The sequence below is a fragment of the Sander lucioperca genome, chromosome 19 (assembly GCF_008315115.2).
Source record: "Sander lucioperca isolate FBNREF2018 chromosome 19, SLUC_FBN_1.2, whole genome shotgun sequence".
Taxonomy (NCBI): domain Eukaryota; kingdom Metazoa; phylum Chordata; class Actinopteri; order Perciformes; family Percidae; genus Sander; species Sander lucioperca.
The window spans coordinates 27,855,513-27,879,314 of NC_050191.1; the positions used below are offsets into that span (position 1 = coordinate 27,855,513).

Consider the following 23,802-nt stretch of genomic DNA (forward strand, 5'->3'; position numbering starts at 1 on the left):
CCCCCGGAGCGCCAGTCCCCTCCCCGCGGCAGCAGACGCTATTTGAGTGGGGAGCAGCGGATTGTTGAACATAGAGCCGCTTTCGTGTCGTCAATGGGAAGCACGCGCGACGCTGGCAAAGCGAGTTACGGGTCGAGATTGCAATCCGCGGCTGCACCATGCTCTCCAGGTCCATCCCGTGTCTGTGGATTACATTTTGCCTTCACTTATGCTGTCATGTAGACAGCGGAGAAGCACAGAATGCGAAGGAAGGTAAGTTCGTAAAGTTTGGACTCTCTTCCATGCCATAGCATTTGGAACAACATCCTCCAGAATTAATAGAGAGCTTTCCAAATACAGCAGACAGCTTCTCGTTTTTTCTTCTATTTTCTCTTTGAATCTAACGCGCTGTTTGAATGACGTGTGTGTGTGTGTGTGTGTGTGTGTGTGTGTGTGTGTGTGTGTGTGTGTGTGTGTGTGTGTGTGTGCAGCGCAGCGCAGCGAGATGCGGTCGGTGTGCGGGGATGACAGCGCTGTCTGCCGGGCTGTTAGCGAGCGACCTCTCGCTGTTTTTACGCACGGCTGTTAAACGCCGTGGAACACGGATTACAGGCAGGAGCTGGTGTTTTTATGTTCCTCCAGCACCAGTGCGTTATCGGCACAACTAGCCCGCTCCTTATGGATTAACAATATATCAAACTAACGTTAGGTAGCCTTATATCCGCGGATCGATCGTCCCAGCCGTCTCGCCTCCCTGGAAATGAGTGAGCCGTCTATGTGGGCGCAGTTTTCGGAGGGTTATATTTCCTTCCAAAGTGGCCTCGGCTCTAACAGTCTGCTCTTGTTTCTTAGGGGGAAATATGGCAGATTGATGCGTAGCCGTAGTCCGCCTTCAAACGCTCAAATTGGTCAAATTGAGTCCAGGTTATAAAAACCCAAAATAAGAGGGGGTTTAAACATCTCCAACCTGGTGAAAATTGGCACTTTTAATTGATCGGATATTGGTTAAATTAATGGAATTATGTTGTGCGTAAAAACAGAAAATCCCCGGCATGTCTTGATTTTCTCCTTCGCTAAAACTACAGCGTAATAACCTAGCGCGGTGTGGATGTTTAAATCCTCGGCGCTTATATATGCGGGGGTCTCCTGTAAAATATAACCAGAGCATTATTTTTACGGCAATGCGTCCTGGCTGCTGCCCGTCTCACCACGGAGCTGTCCGCTGGTATTAAATACAATTTAAACAACTTCACTGTTTTTTTTTTTTTTTTTTATGAAAACAGTCGCGGTGCCGCTTTACGCTCTCGCACGCTTCCGGAACATAAAACCAAGCTGATTTGATCTGATCCCTTCATGGATTAAAACGGCAGACAGGGCGCGTGTTAGACGGCTTCACTGTAGTTCAACAAGGGGAAAAAATAATCCTGACTTTGAGCGCATGTAGCATACTGTACTTGAAGCAGCAGCCGCTGCAACAACTTCCACTCCAACAATGACTTTTAATAAACGGATGCGCAACATAAACCCACATTTAATAGAATACATGCGTTAAAATCTCATGCGTCATGATTCCCAACACATTCTAATATGCGTGTCTGTTTAAGGCTATCTTTTTCTTCTTCATGCACACTGACAGTGTCTTCATTTGCCCCTTAGAAAGTTCCCCCACGTACACGAGGACCTGTGTACTGCAGTGTGTATATTCTCTGATTGAATGTTTTAGCTTTAGCTGCTGCTGCTTGAAATGAGGTCACGGACATATGTCCTATAGATATCAATGTGTGGCTATCAGTAATACCCAGGTCTGCGTCCCTGTGAGATTTAACCACCTGCCTCTCGGTTTTCCTGTCACTAGTGATTCTGCTGGACTCCAAGGCACAGCAGACAGATCTGGAGTGGATCTCCTATCCTCCCAATGGGGTAGGTCTGCATAATGTCTGCATCGCACGCACGGATGTACTCCATATCTTCCAGCTTTCTCTGATGTCCCACATCTGTGATAGGAATAGTAATATTTAGAGGAGGCATGTATTGAAACATACATAAGGATCAGTAAGCCGGTATTTCCAAAATGAAAGACTAAGAATGCTAGAAGGCTGTTTCTGCTGCTAAACTCTCCCGGCTTTTGACATTCGGAGCACAAAAGGCCTGAAACCAAACGGCTTCCAATTTACCAGTCAGATTAAAAGCAGGCCGCGAGAAACTTTTTTAAATAAATAATGTGAGCAGAAGCAGATAAACTGAGCACAATCATTCTTTAAAGATGTTGCGATAAAAATAAAATACAACTGATAATCTCCTTTTATTCACTACAGATTATTGTACACAGTAAAGTCTAAAAAGGACTGTATTTCATATACCTTTGTCATATTCGTCACAAAGTAATCCCCTCCAGTTTGATTGCCAATCATCCGATGTCTATCTCGGTTTGATGGCTTTCACATCTTAATTCCACATGGTCATGTCTCTAATCAGGGTCCCCCCAGTGTATTGCAAGGCCGAAATTGACCCCCACCATACCTAAGCCACTGGGAATTATTTTTTCATGTATTTTTAAGACTTTTTTTAAACTACAGTTACAGAGTGGGGCGGCTCAGACATAATCATGTTTCAAATCTCCAGTTAGCTTTTAGCACTGACTTAATGTAGGGCCCTATGGAATCTGTCTTACAGCTTTTTTAAATTCACAATTTCGCGATTCCGTCCATGATTCTGTTATCACAGAAACTATTGGGCTCTACATTAATGCTGCCATCAGTCTGGGACTGGCCCCAGCTGGGCCCTCGTCAAAAAAAGACACTTGCCACCAGGCTAAACAACTTTTCTGGGGGAAACCCTGTTAATGGCTTTGTCCATGGTCTGTCTTCTTGTTTCAGTGGGAAGAGATCAGCGGCTTGGATGAGAACTACACTCCCATTCGCACATACCAGGTTTGCCAAGTCATGGAGCCCAATCAGAATAACTGGCTTCGGACTAACTGGATAGAGAAGGGCAATGCCCAGAGAATTTTTGTGGAACTGAAGTTCACCTTGAGGGATTGTAACAGCCTACCCGGAGTGGTGGGCACGTGCAAGGAGACATTCAACCTGTATTACCAGGAAACAGATTCGGAGGTGGGCAGGAGCCTGCGCGAGAACCAGTATGTGAAAATTGACACGATCGCCGCAGATGAAAGCTTCACCCAGGGCGACCTGGGCGAGAGGAAGATGAAGCTGAATACAGAAGTGCGTATCATCGGTCCCCTGTCCCGGCGGGGCTTCTACCTGGCCTTCCAGGACGTCGGGGCGTGCATCGCCCTGGTCTCTGTCAAAGTCTATTACAAGAAGTGTTGGTCGATCATCGAGAACCTGGCCACGTTCCCGGACACGGTGACGGGATCAGAGTTCTCCTCGCTGGTGGAGGTCGAGGGCATGTGCGTGAGCGACGCCGAGGAGGAGGCCGACAACTCTCCCAAGATGCACTGCAGCGCCGAAGGGGAATGGCTTGTGCCCATTGGGAAATGTATATGCAAAGCTGGATTTCATCAGAAAGGAGACGCATGTGAACGTGAGTACCTTTTATTGCCACAAAACATATTTTAAGGAGTGATTTCATTTAGTAATTAGAATTCACAGAGTTTTTATTCTTAAATTATTCTTTAGCAATCAGTCAGGGCCATCCTGGAATGTGAGGTGTGCCAAGAGAAAAACACAATAAACTGGGGAGTATTTGTGATTTGATTATGCAAAGCAGGTAAATGATAATTTTAGGCATCGCTGGCTGAATAGTTCTGTTGGCAAATGGGATAAAAGCGGCTGATTTGACAGCAGTAAAGATGGATAAAGTGTTGAGGCCAAACATGCTCAGTGTAATAATTGAAATCTGTGGCTCTTTATAGCCATGATTTTGTTGACACAGGCATTAAATAATAACTCCACTGATTCTGTCTTTCTTACTGGCAACGAGCCATGACAATCACTAGCAGAATAGGTCTAGAGGCAGTCCGGCCAGTCTCTCCGTATCGTTCTAGCCGGGCCTAATGACCCTGACATAGAGGGGAAATAAATAGCCGTCGTACTGTGGCATTTATGCCTCAGATATTTATGAAGCAGCCTAACAGGAAGGGAAAACACAGCCTCGCCGTGGCTTGGTTTTTGCCTTGTTGTGGTGCCGGATTGTGCCGCTACAATTAACAATAACGGGCTTTCTGTGAGGATTATTTTCAGTGGGCACCTGACTCCAAAGATAAAAATCACTATGGATTGAAAGGGGGTAACTTAGGTCACACAACTGAAGTGGCCTGACTCGTGAGCCAAGGTTTTTTTTTTTGGGCAACCTCAATCTAAGCAGCTTATGAAGAGCAGCAGCCAGTAATAATTGAATGGAATGTGTCTAAGAGCAAATTAGTGTCCCTGGCAGACAAGCTTTTATGCCACGCTGTCATCCATTAGGGAACCCACTGAGGGAGGTGTGTTAATGAAATGTATTAGCCCATGTAATTTAGAGCAGCGCAGCCCGCCTCAAGTTGTGCTATGTCTCTAATGTTAGCGGGCTATCGCTGATTCAAGCCCACAGAGCTTCTCTTTATTGTTCCTGTTGTTTTAATATGCATAGATGTAAGATCCAGTTGTGCCCTTTGGTGGGAAAAAAAGCCCACAATTTATTTCCTCAGGGAGAGCAATTGCAGCATTACAACCAACAGCTCTGCCTTGTCAAAGTCATTTCAGCCACCTCTGCTTATTATTTCTTGGTGCAAAGCCCTCAGAACAGGGGACTGTTGCATCTCTCTGTTAATTAATGTGTTCACGTTTCAACTCAAACAAATAGCTAGATGTAGACAGCAGTGTGGTGAACCCACCCGCAGGTTGTTTAAAGTCTGAGGAAGAAGGCTCCTTCAAGCGTATGTGGATCAAATTCCAGTCTTGACACTGCACCTTTATGAGCTTTATCTCCACTGAGGCATGCAAAGCCTTTGTGTTAAGGGGTAGTTAATCTAAATAAAATGAGAATCACAGTGCACCATCAGCACTTCTTTCAGCAGCTCCACTGACATTAAATTGTCCATTCAGTAGTTTCCCCGAGTACAATCTAAAAGCTGTTCACAGTGTTTTCTGTCAGCTGAACAGCAGAGCAATAAGTCCAAGTGGCTGTGACCGTTAAAAATGTGAAACCCTGGCATTTGGACCTTGGACTAGCTTGTTTTAGTAGTGTGAAAATACATCTTTATAATGGTGCCTCAGGGTGATGCTGCACCTGTAGTATAAAGGGTTCAGGATGCTTCAAACTAACTCGTTCGTGCGAACTGTGGTCCGAATATATCTAAGGGCAAAAGTGTTTTAAATGGGCAAACTGGAGGACGTGGGTGAAAAGCCTGCCGTCATCGAGAGTGGGGAGATAAAGTGCACAAATTGGGGCAACAGTGCACACTTTTATTCTTGATGTTGCACTAGTTTCTACATAAAATGTGAGAAATATAAAAAGGGAACTTGAGACATTAGTTCAAACCCATCCTCCTTTCACATCTCCGCCAATTGCTGCATACAGTGGGTATAATTGTCAGACTGTTGGTTTGGGAAAGTTACAAAGGTTATGGCAAACCCCCTGATTAGATCATTGGAGAGCAGGTTTCAGATGCTGTTATACTATCCGGCACATTTAAGCACATTTGCATTGAACTGTTCAAACATATTTGCTGTCGATTTGATCTACATGTTCTCATGGAATCATTTTGGAAATCAAATGGACTTGTCAGACTCAGCCTCCTAAATTCCAACACTGGAGAGGTGTGGCGGCGGAGAGTTTCAGATGCCGCTGAATCTTTCGAAGCATGCTGATGCCTTGAGACAGTCCTTCACTGGCTTTTTCCAGTATCTGTAGTGTGCTATGATTATAACATGGCCGCCGAGAAAAATATTCAGCCGGAGGGCGGGTGCAGGTGGAGTGAGCAAGTTGAGCTGTCAGTCATGTCACTTGAGGAGCCCCCTCTGTGGCTGCAAAGGCCTCCCCCGAAACGTGTTGTGATCCACTCATTCATCACCGTCAGCGAAGAGGGACCCCTTGTCTTTCAGCCCTATGCCCCCCCCCCGTCTCTGTCTCTCTTTAACTCTTTGTGTGGCAATCTTTGGCAGTAAATGTCACTCTTCTTCTCCGCCTGCTGCGTTCACTGCTCTCAGTGTAATGGGTGTTGAAAAAGGCCAGTTGAAGTGTCCCTGCAGCCTGCGCAGGGCTTCATTTTGCGAAGAAGTGCGTGTTGGGAAAATAGCCTCCCATTCATCCGCTGGTCTTGTTTAGCGCTGGCTACTGGTGGCAGTGGAGCCACCGAGTCGTTTAGACAGAGAGAGGGCCCTTGTGGGAGGACATTGGTGTCTTTGTTTCGCTCAATCCCGGGAATGTATGTTGTCCGATTTTGACACATCACATCATTGTGGTACTAAGTAACCAGTGGCTGAGAAATGATTAACTGTTGACCCTCGACCAGAAAAGGGAGAGGCCTCTATCTGGGTGGAAAACAGATAAAACGGGCTCTATCTCGCTGCTATCGCTGCATGCTAACAAGAGAATTAATGAGAGGATACGGCATCCTGTAGACGCTGGCACCATCCATCTTGACTGTCAGGGAGTTGGACAGAAGTTAGTTGGAGACTGATTGATGATTGAGCCCCCCGAGGGAAGGGACTGAGCAGTTGGGGGCTGACCATGACAGCTAACGTGTATGGAAGCCAGCAGGCGGCCAGGGCAGCCAGGCCCAGCTCCAGGCCCTGCAGAAAAAGCTGCATTTAGCATTTCAAATGAAGCCAGGAAGCCAAGAGTCAGCAGGTCCTCATACATCTTGATGCTCCCCTGATTGATAAGGTGTGAATTTAATTCACCAAATGGATGTCTTTTTTACAAACTGCTCCAGAGCTTAATTATGTAAATGACAGGTGTGCGCCGAATCCACAAGAGACCAAAATGGACCTAAATCACTCAGGATTGAAATAAATTGGTGATGGATGAGACTCATCCTGTCACTGCCAGTGTCTGCTTCCTGTGAATAGTAGCATTCTTCCACAGCCCAGGGCTTTTCCCCTGCGTTGTTTCGGGTCTGGCAGGTAGCAGGCAGACGCACAGATGTGCTATTCTCTGCTCAGGATGCTAATACCAATACAGATGTCAGTGCCCTAAAACTGATCACTTAGAGGAGGACTCTGAGACGTGAGATTTGTTTAGATAAATCCTTTAAGTCATATATTAAGTAAAATGCTAACACCCTATGGTTACATTCTCTGGAATGTTGGATTTGCTGCTTTTCTCTGTTTTATACCATCATAAATGGAATATGTTGGGTTTTTTTGGATTGTTTTTTAGACTTTTGAAGACATCTGCTTGGGTTCTGGTGATGGATATTTTTTATTATTTCCTGACATTTCACAGACTAAACAATTAAAAAAACACAACAATCGTTGCAGCTTCAGTTTGACATGGAGTTCAGTATTGATCAATATATCAACTATTGTCTTGATAAATCAATGAATTGTTTGGTTTAGCAAATAGTGACATTTCCAAAACTGCAGCAACTTCTCGGAATGCTTGGTCCAACCAAGAAAAACGGAAAATATTCACATTTGAAAAGTTGCTCAGAAAATATCATAGATTATTTAAATAATTATCTAAACATGTTTATTACTGAGTTTTATTTGGATGTTCAGAATTATTAGGGTTCCAACTAACAGTCATTTTCGTTCTGGATCACATATCTCTGATTTTAATGTTCAGTATTTCAAGAGTTTGTATTTGTTGAGTCTGTATTTTGTGATAAAGCATAATTATTCCCTTCCTTGCTGCACCCTCTGTCCCAAAAGTAGCTTGAACTGTCTTTACCATAGTGATTTCCTACATCGTCTCTGTGCTCTATACGCTGTATGTAGTGGACAAAACAAAGTACTTGTGATTTTAATAGCAAGTTTCTGCAGCAGAGAGAACAATGGTTTTTCAAATTACAATAAAAAAGGGAGATGTCGAGTTGTCTTTATGATCAGAAGATATCACTGTGCACTTCTGCTGGTCAGATCTAATCTTTTCTCATTACTAAAAACTAAACCACAGTCTCTTCCTCAGAACATTAAGGGAAGGCCGAGTGTTTGAAATTGTGATTTTGGCAAGCTGTAATAAAAAGTATTTATTTGACTTCCCCAGCATAGTGCCCTCTTTTAAATATACACTTCCAAATGAGAAGTAAAAGCAAGAAGAAGGGGGGTTTTTTTTTGTTGCTTGAGCTGGTGCCCGCAGTGCTTTCTGTAGGATCCGGCTTCCCTGTCAACGTGTCAGATGAAATACAAAAGGCTCATTTTACACGCGAAAAAGAAATAACAAACTTCCATTCACAAAGTCGTTTGCCTTGGTAAACACTTGTCTCAAAGTTACATTCATACGAACTGCACCAAGGCATATGCTGAAACAAAAGGCAAGAAAACAAAAGCCCTGTCCCGACTAATTACTGGCTTCAACTGGTTTCCAGGTTCATAGATATCCCACTGAGGTAAAGATAGATCTAAAAACACAGGACTAGGCAGCGAGAAGTGAGGCTGCCGGTGTCTGGTCGCTGCTAATGGGTTTGTCTCTCACCTCGATAAGCGACTCATGCATACATGAATATCAAACAGCCGATGGAAAAGCTCGGTCCACTCGACTTTGTCGGTGCACAAACCTTGTTGAGAAAACACTATTAGGATCATCAAAAACAAATCTCATGCGAGTATTTCCCAAATACTAGTAACCTTTTGGTTGGTTTAATTTCATTTAATAGAATCTTTATTTGTCAGGGAAAGTGCATATTAATAAACATTTCTGTAAATATGCCAGAATTAGCTAAAAGGCTAGTTGTCATCTGCAGTCCCTGGCCACATGTTACAATAGGGTCCCTTAAAAGCAATGATAGGCATCCTAACATGAGCATGACATTAAATACAAATATAAATACATGTGCACTAGATAAAATCACATTACATTCTTGTCTTATATACATAATAATTTCATTGTAGTTTAAAAAAAAACCCCAAAAAACACCAATATAGCCTATAAACCAGACATACAAAATGAATAAAAGAAATAAAAATAAAAATCTTTGGCTTGTGACTAGCCTTTTTTTTTGCATTTGACTTAAATGAGTGATATGATGAGGTCTCTCTTATTGATTGTGGTACTGTAGTCCACTGATGTGCTGCCCTGAAGGAAAAGACAGCCTGGCTTAATGCAGTAGTTCTCAGTGGGATTGTGCAGCCCCCCCCGCTGCACCTCTAGTCACTCTGCTGGTAGAACATTTGCGATGTAAAGAAACCGGATAGAGGGGGAGGAGCTAAGCCATGCACAATTTTGTAAACTTAGTTTGTTACTCTTAACTCTTGAGCTGTTGGCTGTTTGTGCTCAGTTTTCACTTCCTTTTATTTACAGGCTCATTGTATTGTTACTATGTATCCAGGCCTGCCATACTTGTCAGTGGTACCAGAGCGGCTATGGCTCAGGTGGTAGAGCGGTCCACTACCAATCAGAAGGTTGGCCACAGTGTCTGAATGTGTGTGAATGGTTCCTGTACTATGTTAATAGAAAAGCGCGATATAAATACAGTCCACTTACATTCGAGGAAGTTTTACGCAATTTGAAATTGTTTGCGATAGGTTTTCAACACAGGGCAACATCCGTGAATGGAAAGAGGAGAGTGATGCAAGGACATAACATACATACACCATGTAGATAGGACTTTCTTTGCCTTCGTCCAACTGGATTACTTTTGATACTGAAAAAGTCTAAACTTGATGATTTTTTGGTAAGATCTGCAGTAAGGAGCAAATGTTTTTGAGGATTTTTATGCAGATATATTGACGTTTACCCTCAATTGCAAATCAGAATTTGCTGATATTTCTGGGTAGAGTTCTTTGTGCTGATTTGAGAAGTATGTGTATGCGTGTTCTGCTTGGACATAGTTATTTCTCTGAAAAAAAGGGTGTTATTTTAGATGCAAATTGTCCCAACCACTAAATGCTATTTCATTTCAGCATGAAACAAACAGGGGAGTGATGACTAATCAGTATCCAGGTCTTGGAATCTGACCTGCCCCTGTCTAAATTTGAGGCCCCTACGCTGCATCACATGAATAGACAGAATCCGAGTAAACAGTCCTCATTCTCACACAAACAAAGGCACATGGCCCGCTTTACTGGTAAGAGACTTTGTTGACCCCCGTGCAACTTTGCCTCAGATAGCGTTATTTCCAAGGTGACGCAGTGGTCCGCATGTGACCATGCATAAGGTCAGGGAATATTAACTTCATTTACACATGGCTGCAGACCAGCGCAGCGCCACAATGGAGGCCTGCCTGTTGTGTTTAGTAACATGAGCGCCCCGGCTGACAGGACACTGTCAAGAAGGAAGATGGATGATCGCAGCAGTTGACCCCTGATCGCCAGAAGAGTCACCTCTCCGGCCCCCTCTCCCTGCATGACAAAAGCCCCCCCCCCCCCCCCCGGTGCAGCGGCCCTCATCTCCACTTGCACTAACAGGTTTAGACATCTCCATCGATCCTCGCTTCCATACCTCTCGCAATTCTAAGCTGTTGCCCTTTTTAGCTATCCAAACTGTGGCACAGATGTCTTTTTTGCAATTGCTTGCCTGCTGACTGCTTGAGAGGGATGTGATCAGACAGGCGAACTCCATGTCAGAAGACAATGTCTCTGGTGTTCTGTGTTGGGTCCCCGTGGCATTAAGGTGAAAGTGATATGTGGCTGGGCCCGGGGTCTGGCAGCAGGGATGGCCCTGTTGTCAGTGGAGCTGCTCCTCTGGGACGCTTCAGACCACTGGCTCTTTACTTCAATCTTCCTTTAAGAGGAGAATCAATAACTTGTTACATAACTTCACATTTTTTTCTCCACCTACATCCAAAGCAGAGGAAGCAGCACTTGGATGTTGCAGGAAATTCTGCTGTTTCTTCCAGAGATTTCTGTGTTCAAATGAAGACAACTCGGCAAAACAGGAGGTATCCAATGTTTGCAAACCAGAGTGGGCTAATAATTACTTTAGTGCTCATCTAATTATGATTTTAATCATGTAATCACCTGCCAGTGATTTTTCTACACCATTTGATTAACTATTTGGTTTATAAAATGTCAGAAAATAGCAACAAATGCCCATTACAAGTTCCCAGAGCATAATGGAAATGACTCATTCTCCATCTACTCATCTAGAATATCTGCATAGTTTGACACTACTAAAGGTAAATTACTTTTTTTTACATTTGGATGAACGGACCCTTTAAGAGCAGTCCAGATCTCATGGGCATCTGAGGCCAAGCTGGTGTCTTTGTGTGTCCCAATGGGGACCAGACCACAGCAGAGACCAGTAGATAGTTTGACATTGTTCCATTCCTTTCTGTTACAGATCTAGGGATAGAGGGGGGTGGGGATGATGATGAGGGGGGGGGGGGGGGGGGCTGGGTCAGTAGGGTTGGGAGGCATTGGCAAAACTCAGAGATAATGCTCAGTTGCTGACTGGGGACATTTCCAGTGGCGATTTGGCTGGGGCTGCAGGGGCCTCTGGATGGGCCAGACCTTTGGACCTACTGCTTTCATCCCCTGAATGCAGAGTCCTCCCCTCATCGGCGGTGTCTTTTTAGCACAGCTGACCACTTTATCCATTAAAGGTAGCCGCCTGGCTGGCCTTAAGGGCCCTCTCGGCTGTTTTCATGTGAGTTAAATGAACTAAACAAAAAGCGATTAGAGAGGGACATTTTCCATGTCACCGAGAATCCATTTCAAAAAGCTCACTGCGCATGATAGCTTAAAGAAGCAGAGAGCTCTTAGGAGGACTGTGCACAGACTCGACATACAGCTCCTGCTCAGGCACAGTGAGAGGCTGAACATTCACTGATGTAATGGCTTTAACCTTAAAAAATGCTCCAAATCCATGCAGTAAATCAGCAGGAGAGCTGAAAGAGAAAACAGGTGTTCCTGTTTGTTGTTTGCCATTTGAATTGCTGTCAGCAGTGACCCTAATGCACATGAAGCAGTTGTCTTCTGTGAGATCATATTACTTCCTCCTTTATATTTCAACCAAAACCTTTGTAGCTGCCTTTGTTTGATGGTCCAACTCTAAGATGTATCCTCAAAATGAAAGTGTAAATAAGATTGACATTATTCTGTTATCACATGAAAAGACCCAAACAACTCTGGCCTGTCTCTCAATAAAAATAAAAAAAATAAAAAATACCAGCGATGGCAGTGTACACATCCTTTACTTCAGTAAAAGTACTAATACCACACTAGAAAAATACTCTGTTACAGTAAGGCGCTTACCCACTGCTAGTACCAGCTCTACTCGGCTCGGCTCGACTCGGCCGCAGTGCCCTGTCCTCCTTTTTCCACTGCAGATTTAGTACCGCCTCATGCGGGAGCCAAGCGTGGCTGGTCGTCATAGCGATGCCGCAGGAAACTGCCATGACCTAACACAACACACACACAGAACCTTGAAGGTGTGTTGTTTTTGATTTTCGGCATGTGGCTGTTTGCCAGAAGACACTGGCTGGAGGCAGCAAAAAACCACCGCTGGCTAAACTATTTAAAAATGTCAGCTTTGTTCAGGACACCCCCGTCTGTTGCTAGCACTGATGACCCAGTGATTAGTGACGATTCTCTCCAACCAATCAGTAGTCTGCAGGTTTTCATGTCACCTTTTGGTATCGCCTCAGCTCACTGGGAACCTCGACGGAAGTGATACTAGGTACCAGGGACTTTTTATCAGAATGAAAAAACCAAAAAAGGCGAGTAGAGTCGAGGTGAGTCGAGCTGGTACCATGTAATGGAAAAACACCAAAAGTCCTGCATTGTAAATGTTACTTACAGGAAAATGTAGTGAAAGTATTCAAAGTAAAGAAAGTGTAAAGGATCCAACCAGTTGTGTGTTTAATGGTCTAAATCATTTCAGCTGGACTTGTAGCCGTTATATTGTTGGCTAGTTTACTTTAGAATCAAACATCAGATTTTATAAACTACATGTGTTTTATGTGCAGAAATCTTAATATGTAAAGTAACTATTAACTAAAGCTGTCAGGTGAATGTAGTGGAGTAAAAAGTACAATATTTCTCTCTAATGTAGTGGAGTAGAAGTAGAAAGTGGCATGAAAAGAAAAGTACCTCAACATCTGGACTTAAGAACAGTACTGGAGTAAATGTACTTAGTTACATTCCACCACTGGAATACACTTTGTTTTGACTGACTCCTTGAAACTGACTATGGTCAGCAGGGCTAAAGTAACTTGTTTCACAGTATAAATTCAAATATATATACAGTATATTACTGCAAGTGACAGTATTCTTGACTTGGACCTGATAAAGTGTTCATTAATTTGCCTTTTCATTCCAAACTGTCCCACTTTAAAGTTAAACTTTGGAGTGGCTGTAGCATGACTTAGCACCGTAGCAGGAGCATTAGCTTAAATTTGAGTATAACTTAATCAGTGTGTGGCTTTGATCTGTTCTGTGAACAACCAAGCAACCCCGCTCAGAGGGCAAAGCTGCACGCCCTCCAACACGCTGTAAGGGAATGCTAATCTTTTCTTTGTTTCCCATGGAAAGCTACTTATCTCCCGCTAAGCACAGGTACCTCGGATGAATGGGTTGCTTGTCTGTATGTGTGCAGTGTAGCAGCAGCCAGATACAGCCATTCCAAGTATGTGTGGGGTGAAGGGAGGAACCGACACAATATGACTGATTATTTATCTGTTTAAACTCATGTCCTTTTCATCTGACTTCTTTTTTGGCTTTATTGTAGCCATATTGGTTCCCTTATTCCTCCGAAGCGGGAGGCGCTGGTGTTCAAAATGAACTTGTTTGGAAAGGAGTTTGACATTGAAACTCTATATCTGTCCCGTGAAGAGATTTTCAGCACAGCTTCAGTTCTTTTTCTTTGTGTGATCTGCCACTGTTTCCCAGAGCTGGATAGGCGCCTCGCCTCTCACAGGTGAGAGATTAAGATGTCTGCCGGCGAAAAACCCAGCCGCCGAGCATCTCTTTCTTTATAGAGCAGCAATGGGCCCGCAGGAAACACTTGCTGCTTCCTTTGTTTGAATATGAAAAATTCAAAAGTATAAACCACAAGAATGCTGAAGCATATTAGAATACTCTGAATACAGTTTAGACGATGCAAAGGTACAAACAAAATGTCAGCCGGTACTGCAGCAGCTTAATAAATAACTCATGTCTTCCTTCAAGGTGCACATGATTTCTACAAAAACCTTTTCAGCTACAAAGGTCCACACATCACCTGCAAGATGAGATCAATTGAGCTGTCCTTTGGCATTTTAAGTGGAAGAAATACACTTGGCTCGGATTTTTTTCCCAGGTCTGCCTGCCTGTGCTGCTCTGAAATTACTCACAAGATGTACTGCCTGTTACATTGTAGGGGAAAACACCACAGGGTTTAGTTCATAAAAGAGATGCAGCCATAGTCTAGCATGCATAAAATGCCAGTAAACAGAGCCTGATGAATGTCCACTTCAAAGTCTACTAGCCTATTTATTGAGGCAAAGAACATAAGTCACATCTAATCAGAGCAACACACATTGGCCCCAGGCTACATTAATGCATAAGAAATAAGCTCAGTGTGAGCTATTGACATCCTTCTCTATAGTCGTAATGCACGGTCATGGTCATAATCGCATGCCCTGAAAGTAAAACTGAAAAACATGAAGCAAGGAGTTGGGTTTTTAAAATAGCATTTCATGGCTGTCTGAACATCCAGCTAGGCACGGGGCATTTTGAAATCGTTGACAGAGAATGTTTATGACAGTGTTAACAATGGATGGCAGTGTAATAAAATCGATCCCACAAGTTTTAGGGAGAAAAAGGCTTGTTGTCCCAGTGGGCGTGGCCTCCAGTATATCACATTGAAAAGTAACAAAAACATGTGAAAGTCAAAACTCAACACTAAAGTGTATAATATCTGCTTCCCCTCTGTTCGAGCCACCAAAGTATTTCCTGCAGACTTCTCGTGAGGCAGCAATGATCCACAGGTATTTCCCTCCCCTCTCCTCTCGGTAGCTGCAGTAACAGTTTTGAATTTTGGCTGGATGTCCTGGGACACCGGGCTCCATGTCAGTGATGGATGGCTTAATTTCCCTCCACAAGTTTTAACTCAACAAGCTATGCGGTGCCGCTCTGCGTGGTTGTTGATCAATTAGCGGCACTACTGTACACGGCTAAAAAAAACTACAACAGCCATAATTTCAGTAGACTACGGACATAACAGTGCCGTCTGTGGGCAACATTACAAACATTTTTCAAAACAATCATTATTTAATGTTTTATTATGCTATAACTAATCAAAACTCAGGTTTAATCTAACTTTCAAACAATTTCGAGATGTCTGGTCACCCTAATTGTGCTTCAGTGTACATATCCCATATTATATAGAGTGTGGTCGAGACCTACTCCATCTGTAAAGTGTCCTGAGATAACTTCTGTCATGATTTGTCATCATGAATTAAATTGAATTTAATTGAATTCCCAAATTAGCACAAACTAGTTGACACAGTAAATCTGGAGCTTTGTGGCTCTCCTGGAGGTCTGAGGGCCCGGGCCAGTCGCCTGCTCTGCATGGTCGCTAATTCAGCCTTGCGTCTGAGAAGCTTGCCTTATCTTGTTAAATGAAAAAAATAAAGATATTTTTTGAATTTAAATAGTCTAAAGTAAAGGCTCACCAAAAGATATTTCTCATCAAGTGGATATTGCTCAGCTAGAAAAAATCGTCATAAGGTATCGCAAAAATCTAAATCAGTGCTAAAACTCTCTGTAGTCAGCAGCAGAATATCGATAAAACAGATATCAGAACATTTCAATGGATACGCAGTTCTGTTCAGAGGTATGCATAGAGGCCGGCTCAGCACTGGATGTCAGAATCATGCATCCAAAGGAAAAGACAGTGGGAGGAAACCTACTGGTATTAACCACAGGCGACAGGCTCCCATCGTACCAGGCCTGTGTTTACAGTTGATATTCTGAAAGACATTTCCCTATTGGAGCGGCAGCAGCCATGGCGAGCGCTTTATGGAAAGCAATGGCTTTTTTTTTCAAATAAGAAAATAAACTGTTTTCTTTATCACGCTTGACCCGTTCCACCTGGCATTCATCAGCGGCGGGGGCCTGCATGTTGGTCCTGTCGGCTGCTCTCCTCCCTCTGCCTCTTTTATCACTCTAATGGGGTGCTATCTCCAGGCTGCTCTCTCCGGGTCTCCACCACCCCGCTTGGCTCCCTTCCGCGCGCATTCTTTCCATCCATCCTGACACACGGGCGGATTTAACACATAATCAGGCCGGACGGGAGGGCAGCTGGAGAAGGGGCGGGGGGGGGAGGCCCAGCCCTGACAGGACTCATCATGCTGGGACTGTTGAGACAGAAGGGCCCACACTAGTCACTCTCACCCTGGCTCTGTTGGTCTGCACAAAAAAGTGAGGGAATCTCCCACATTCCCACAGTGCAGCTCACTATAAGTCAGCAATATTGAGACAAATGGGGAGAAACTCAATATCCCAGCTGGCCTGTTTGGACCAGCTGACCAGCTTCGTGTTCAGTAGTAATAAGGGTTGTGACCGTGATTGGATTTGTGGGTTGTAAGCATGCAAGGAAGATCAGTTTCCAGTTTCTCAAGACAGGATGCCGGCACCAATGCAATACTGATTTGATACTTTACTTTCCACATTCACATAGCCACAAGTCCCAAAGTGTACATGTTTCATCTGCTCATGAGGGTCCGCTTCAATATCTTTGCAGCCCAAAATATACGACCACATCTACCCATGCAGCCTGTTCTCATGAACCATGTGTTTGAAAAGCTACAAAAAGTTAAGCACTATAATTCGTATAATTTCCACGTTCTTTTTTGCTGTGTGCACTATATGGAAGGCTGCGGCTCGGTCGGGGTGGATGGATGGCCGTTAACACGGACAGGACTTTCAAGCCAGAAAGTGGAGTTTGCTTCCCGGAGAAAACTAAAGACTTTCACCCAGGAAATGTGTGTTCCTTGGGAGTGTTATAATCCACACCTCGATCTTTTTCCTAAACTTAACTAAACTTAACTTAACTATTCTCGGGTAACTGAACCACCCACTCCCTCTGACCTGACAGAGCACCATGCAGAGCACCATGAGGAGCACCATGCAGAGCACCGTAGCCGGCGTCACAAAGCTCTGTAGAGGCTTAAAATGCTAGCAATGGCCGCTCGGCATCATGGAGCTCTGTAGCCGATGTCACGTGACCAGTCGGCGGTCTCCTAGTTTTTCGTACGATATCCTACGTTTTAGTGTGCATAACTTTTCATACAATATCATACAAACCCGTTCATGAAAATGCGTTGACCCATGTGAACACATCCACCTATGCAGACACCCAACATAGTATTAACTGCTTGGTCAGAATCTGACTCCTCATCTGATTCTTTATCTGATTTGATCAGGTTCAATACTTGAAATATTGATGCCAACGATGTATTACTGTTTGCTTTTGACTTTACTAACCAGCCCCAGCAAGTACATAGCCAGAAAACTACACAGAAAATGAAAAAGGGAAAATGTGGAATCCCATCTGTCGGCAAAAGGCATAAGATTAACCAAGTGCCATGGCGTCAACCCCCCCCCCCCTCAGACAAGGGAAATAATTATTTTCTATTTTGGCCAGGAAGAGATATGTCAGGCTGTCGCATAAAGAGTCATCGCCTCTCTCTCCCCCCCTCCCTCTCTGTCCGTCACCCAGAGTGTCATGACACTGCCAAAGCGTGAGACAAATTGGATGAAATTCAAGAATGTTAAGAAGCTCAGCTCGGAACGGAAAAGAAATAAACCGAGATCTTAGAAAAATAGAGAAATCTGTTTCCCCCCTTTTTTTTGTGTATGCGTGTCTGCATAAGATAAGGAGACTTTGTTTTATTCTCGGGGCCAGTGTGTGCTGTGATTGAGACACTATAGTCACAGGAGAGTTTGATTATCTCTACCCTACTACTTGGAGGATCTCTCCTTTTCTCCGGCTTCTATTCCTCTCTCTGTTTAAAACTGCTGACTGCAGCGTGCCCCCCCCTTCTCACGCACACACACACACATACACACACACACACACACACACACACACACACACACACACACACACACACACATCACTGAATGAAAGTGCTTGACCACTGGAAGAGAAATTACAGATGCTGGCTCTGTAGCTTGCCGAGGATGTAGGACTTGTACTTTTTTCCCCTCTCTACCTAACTTCAACCCTCTTCTCTAAGGACTGACTCATTTCTCAGCGTTGTAAATAAGCCGACTTGGGTCGTGTCTGCCGCGGAGCTTATTTAACATGCTCGTTTCAACAAGCACAAAGCATTAGCCTTCCTTTATCTACGCCAGAAGAGGACCAGACTTACAGAAATGGACTTAGGCGTAATTTCTGGGGAGGGTGGGGGGGGGGGTAATCAAAAAACTTTTTGTCGCTTTTCCCGACATTTTTACCGTTTTTTTCAGTGTTTCTGTTGCTTTTTTCTGACTTTTTGTCACCTTTTTCGCATTTCTTTTTGGACAACTTTTTGTCGCTTTTTACCAAGTTTTTTTTCGACTATTTTTTCGATGATTTTGTTGCTTTTCTCAATACATGCAGACATGTCCCGGGACCTCCCTAGAGAGTTGGCGATCTCAACACCCCCGATGTTGAACTCAAAGTTACGCCCTTGGAAATGGGCCCTTTTTTTTCAACGAGTCACTCTAATACATCCTTACAAATGTAATTACACATCCAGTAAAGCAGGGAAGAGTCTGGGATTTTGTACAGTGTTTTAACATGTTTGTGAGTCAGTGTTTTGCCAGTAAGGTGTCACTCATTTTGTCAGTTTAGAAGGCTACTGGATGAGACTTGGTGTAATTGCTTTTGTAGATATTTTCCACTCAGAAAGAACGTGTTGCTAAGGGGAGAGTTGACAAAGAGCCTCTCACTCACTATCATCCCATCTCGGTGTCTCAGACTCAGGGTGTCTCTTCGGCCTCTGGTGCCGGGAAGGGACAGTGGCCAGCAGCGAGTCAGTGTGCGCTGTGCTGCCGCTGCCGCTATGGGACAGGAATGCTGGGCCGGGACGGCTGTGTTTGTACTTGTCACTCAATGCACTGCCAGTGGTGGGGAGAGCTGCAGAAGCACTTAGTTGCCTGTGTCATACAGGGATTGGATTTTTGAGGCCTCATTTGCCGCCTTGTTGCTTCTGTAAACATTTCCGGGTGCCAAACCCAGTCGGACACACTGATAAACACATATGCTTTTGCTGGGAAAAGTATGGAAAATGAACTGGGTTCCGCTGGTGAGCTTGACTTAAAGGGCAAGTCCAGTTTATTAAAACAGGGCTGTTATTTTTACAGTTTGGTAAGTTCAGTGTTACCATAACTGCCGACATGGCAACAAGTCTTATGGGGCGAGAAACAGGCCTGGAACAATTATTACAAAATTGTCTAAGTGTCTTCTTTTTTTTTTTTTTTTTTTACATAATAGCGGTTTCTTTGTTTAACCGCACCATTAGCTAAGGTCCTAAGATGTAGGATGGTAATTGTTGATTTTGTTTAGATATGCCAAATTGTAATTATATAAGTGATTATTGGTCAGACTATATATGTTTATTATTATTTAAATCATTTTTGCCACTTGAGCCTGTACACGTTCATAGCTGGAAAATATGTTTTATGATAATAAAGAGGCATTGTTTACTTAATAGAATGTGTATTTGTGTTATTATATTATCTGGGTCACATGACAGAACCAAAATACTACATAAGGCAGGAAGCACCTCAATCTGCGTACAGTAAAGGAAATGAGTCTGTGTTTCCTTATTTGGCAGATATCTATGCAGTTACCTGCTATTTCTGACCATTTGATTAAAAAAAATGTATATTATGCTTGAGTAAATAAAACCACAATTAACAAAAGAAATATTAATATTTAAATAAATCAACGTGAGAGTCTGGTACAGGCTGACTCTGGACCATAAAACTGAGATTAGCGATCATATTCAAGTTTATGTTCTGCTTGTTCAACAGTTGTTTGGTAAATTGCTCTTAAACACGTTTAAAGAGGATTTGAATTGCTATTTTTATTCTCAATTCTTATCTTTGGTGCTGGTGATTCTAAAACTTTTTTGGGGGGTCGCCAAAATTCCTCTATGCAGGACAAACCCTGTGATGTATAAAGCTACTTCTGATACTACGCCACGGCCTGCATGTGCTTTGCCAGAAATGCATTCTGATCTGATGGTAGTAATATGCCTCTGCAGTGAAACTGTTGAAAATGACATTCATGTTTAGCTAACACATGTGCCTACCTGCCCAGGAACTGCCCATTTAGCTACTTAACTTGTAGCTAAATCTGGTAAAAAAGCATCTCTTGGTGTGAGAGTAATGTTTTGGTACATGGTCCTTGACAAATAATTTAAAAAACTGCAAAGATTTACTCCATAATGGTTTTCTATAACTTAATTTAGACATTTTCGGCTTATTTTCTCAGGAGGTAGTTTTAAAACATTGAATGGAGAATATTGCTGTTTGTTACATAGTCATCAGAGCTTGATAAAGGAGAATGGCTCAGTAAACAAAGACCTACAGTACATAACAAAAGCCTTTACCAGCTGGAGTTTAAACACACTGTGGAGAGCTATGCTGTTTAGCGGGTGATGGATGATTTGTATTTGTGTTTTACAGACATGTTTACAGCTTTTAAATTTAGGGGAAAGAGCACAGGTACACGGTATCAGCCGGTACCCTGAGCCTGGCTATTGGAATTGGTATAAAGGGAGAAAAAGCACAACATGTTCCGATATCTTTCGTTCTTTCCTGATACTGATTCAGATACCTGATCTTGCGTATCGGCCGATACAAGTGCTGATCTGATACCAGCGTGTTCAAAAATACATCTATTTTATCATGTTTTAACAGCTGTATACTACTATCCCTGTATGGATGTGATAGGCTTTCACATTGTTGTTATACTCTTTGTGAAACATGAACATACACAAATGATGACCGCCACAGAATGTTCTTATAGTATTCAGTTTGACAGCAAGTCATAACGGATAAAGAACATAAATAAACTACTTTAAAGTAGATTTTCTTCTGGGCTAAATGACATATCGGTTTGGTGCATAAACTCCAGTACTCACTGATACCGATACCAGCAGTATAGGCAGTATCGGAGGCTTTTAGATACTGGTATCGGTATCGGAACCTCTCTAATGCTCTCTAAGAAATATCTGAGTATTAACAGTTGTATGGCTGTATATTTTAACAGAAATTGTCCGTAGAACGTGGTTCACAGTTGTATTTCCGTTTTTACATTTTGAATTGCATTATGGGACCTTTATCTGTGCTCCGACAACTTAACGTAGTTATTAATGTAGTTAACTTAGCTATTCACAACGCCGTTATAGTTCATTATTAACCAGCACTTGGATTAGCGAGAGTCAAAAGCGCCCCCAAAAAGTCTTCAAAGCGTTGGATTTGAACAGATTTCATTTCAGAAGTTTACTAACTGAGCAGCTTTGTATGTGCACTGTTTGTCGGAGCATGGAGACTACGACCTACATTTCGTTACGTATGTGCCTGCACATTGTGTCAATGAGAAGAACATTGAATTGAATTGAACAGTGAGAGAATTTTAAATAACAGAAAATGCTCTGTATTTTTAATGTAGCTCCACAACATTTCTGTTTTTAATCATGGGACAAAGTCTGGGTAACGAGCTGCCAGAACTTTGTTATTTTATGGATTTATTTCTTACAGTGTATCTATCTCTAGCTATGGAAATAGGAGATAAGTGGTAATAAATGATCCAGTAAAGTTGAGTTGACTTTCGGAAGCCTTCCCCCTCCTGGCCATGTGCTCATCTTAATCTGGCCTGTGGATGCTGTTGTATGTCAGAGAGGTGGCCGTGGTGGGAGATGGCCTCCACCCTCTGCACACAGGCCACCCAGCAGATGAGCTCTCAGAAACCCAAAGGCAAACAGACGCGCTGGCTTATCAGAGTGTTTAAACAGCGCAGCATGGTGGGAGAAAAGCGTGGTCTTAAACAGGATGGAGACACCCTTCAACCTGCGAGAGAAGCCCTTCGCTGTCATTATCCACATCCATGGGGGGAGTGTTTACACGGCGTATCGGATACACGGCTGTTCTTTGCTCTTTGTCAAGTGTTACTGCTCATCAGAAGTGAACGTAGGGTAAAAAGCAGCTAAATGTGACGAGTCAGGCGCTTGTAGACTTGGTGTATATGTTTCGCCTGGTCAGCATTGGAGACCCGCCGCTCGCTCGCAGCCTCCTCGCGCCTCTGTTTTCAATTACCGGCTCGGAAAAGGTAAAGAAAGATTAGAGATTAAATCTTGTCTTAGGGTCTATTTTTTCACGAGGCTGTGGCAGTGCGATAAATGGAGAATGACAGGGCTTTCATGTAGCTGAAACAGGGATACCCTGAGCCCCGGCCTCCTCCTCAAGATGCCTCTATCCTTCCCATTACGGACCTGTCACAGGAGGTGGTGGCCAATACAAGAAAAAGGAAATAAAGAAATAGCAGAACCCACATCTGTAATGGGGGAGACCTAGTATGACAGCCATTGCTCATTTCCCCCAGTGGCTCATGAAAAATGCATTTTTTTGTATAATATGATAGTCTGTATGCAGAGCTATTCACAGCAGTATAGATTTCTTGCAGATTTAAGAAATCATGCGGCCTGGATTGCAGCTTTTCACCAGGCTTAGCTTTGCTTTGCTCTCCCAGCCGGTCACTGTGGATTAGTCCACTCCGAGGCCCACACCTCCATTTGACTCTTTACTGGAGTTTAAATATTAACATGACACGTGCATGGGATTCAAAGTGAGGTATTTGCATTGGTGTCTTTGCCATTACTGGGAATCATTTCAGGGTTTTTCTTGACTCAGAGGGCCCTATCTTACACCCGGCGCAGCGCAGTGCAAAACACAAGTGTCTTTGCTAGTTTAAGACCGACGCAGTTGTCAGTTTCCCGTCCAGCGCCCATGTCGTTTAAATAACAAGTGCACCAGCACCCATCTGTGCGCCCATGGGCGTGCTGGTCTTGCAGGGAGGTGTGGTCAGGTGCATTCTTGGCATATTGCTATCTTAAAGGCAGCGGAAAGTGATCGCGCCATTGACCAACAAAAACCTGGTCTAAAGTCAACAACGCAGCATTTCACGCCATCTCCCACGCCTGCTTCACCTCGTGGAGTTTTGATGGCATAGTGCTCGGCCATATATGATCTGCTCGTGTGCTTTCACACGCACGAGTAGATCAGTTTCTTCTCCTGAAAATCTCTCCTTCCTGCTCAGCAAATCCTCCATCATAATAGCAATGCTCCAAGGTCCGAACGCGCCTGGCTTTTAAAGGGAATGGGAGATGACACTCTGATTGGTTGATTGCATGTTACGCCCAAAACACACCTATGATTAATGAAGACACTAAGTACAACCCTTTAGAACCATGCGCCCGGCGCACGGACCCTTTTTTCAGCAAAAGTGGTTTTGTACGTAAACGCACCTGCGCCAGACTTGAACCTGCGACCCTCCGGTTCCAAGCCCAACTCCCTACAGGCTGAGCTACTGCCCCCCCCCCCATTAAATACTACCATTACAAAAAAAAACACAGGGAGAGTCCGGTACAGCCCGACTCTGGAGATAAAACTGAGATTAGCGCTTAAAGTGCCCATATTATGAATAAATCACTTTTTCTGGGATTTGGGGTGTTATGTTGTGTCTCTGGTGCTTCCACACACATACAAACTTTGAAAAAAATCCATCCATGCTGTTTAG

General features: G+C 43.6%; 1 protein-coding gene across 5 annotated transcripts in view; it reads left to right on the plus strand.

The window, feature by feature from the left end:
• The first annotated feature begins 38 nt into the window (after positions 1-38).
• Positions 39-23,802, plus strand: part of epha7 (eph receptor A7) — a 96,442-nt gene continuing 72,678 nt past the window's right edge. For all 5 annotated transcript variants that reach the window (XM_035995273.1, XM_035995269.1, XM_035995270.1 and 2 more), the window contains exons 1-3: positions 39-252; positions 1,835-1,899; positions 2,856-3,525. In XM_035995273.1, coding sequence (XP_035851166.1) covers positions 159-252; positions 1,835-1,899; positions 2,856-3,525 — 829 coding nt within the window. In that variant the 5' untranslated portion in view covers positions 39-158. The remainder of the gene's footprint in view (positions 253-1,834; positions 1,900-2,855; positions 3,526-23,802) is intronic.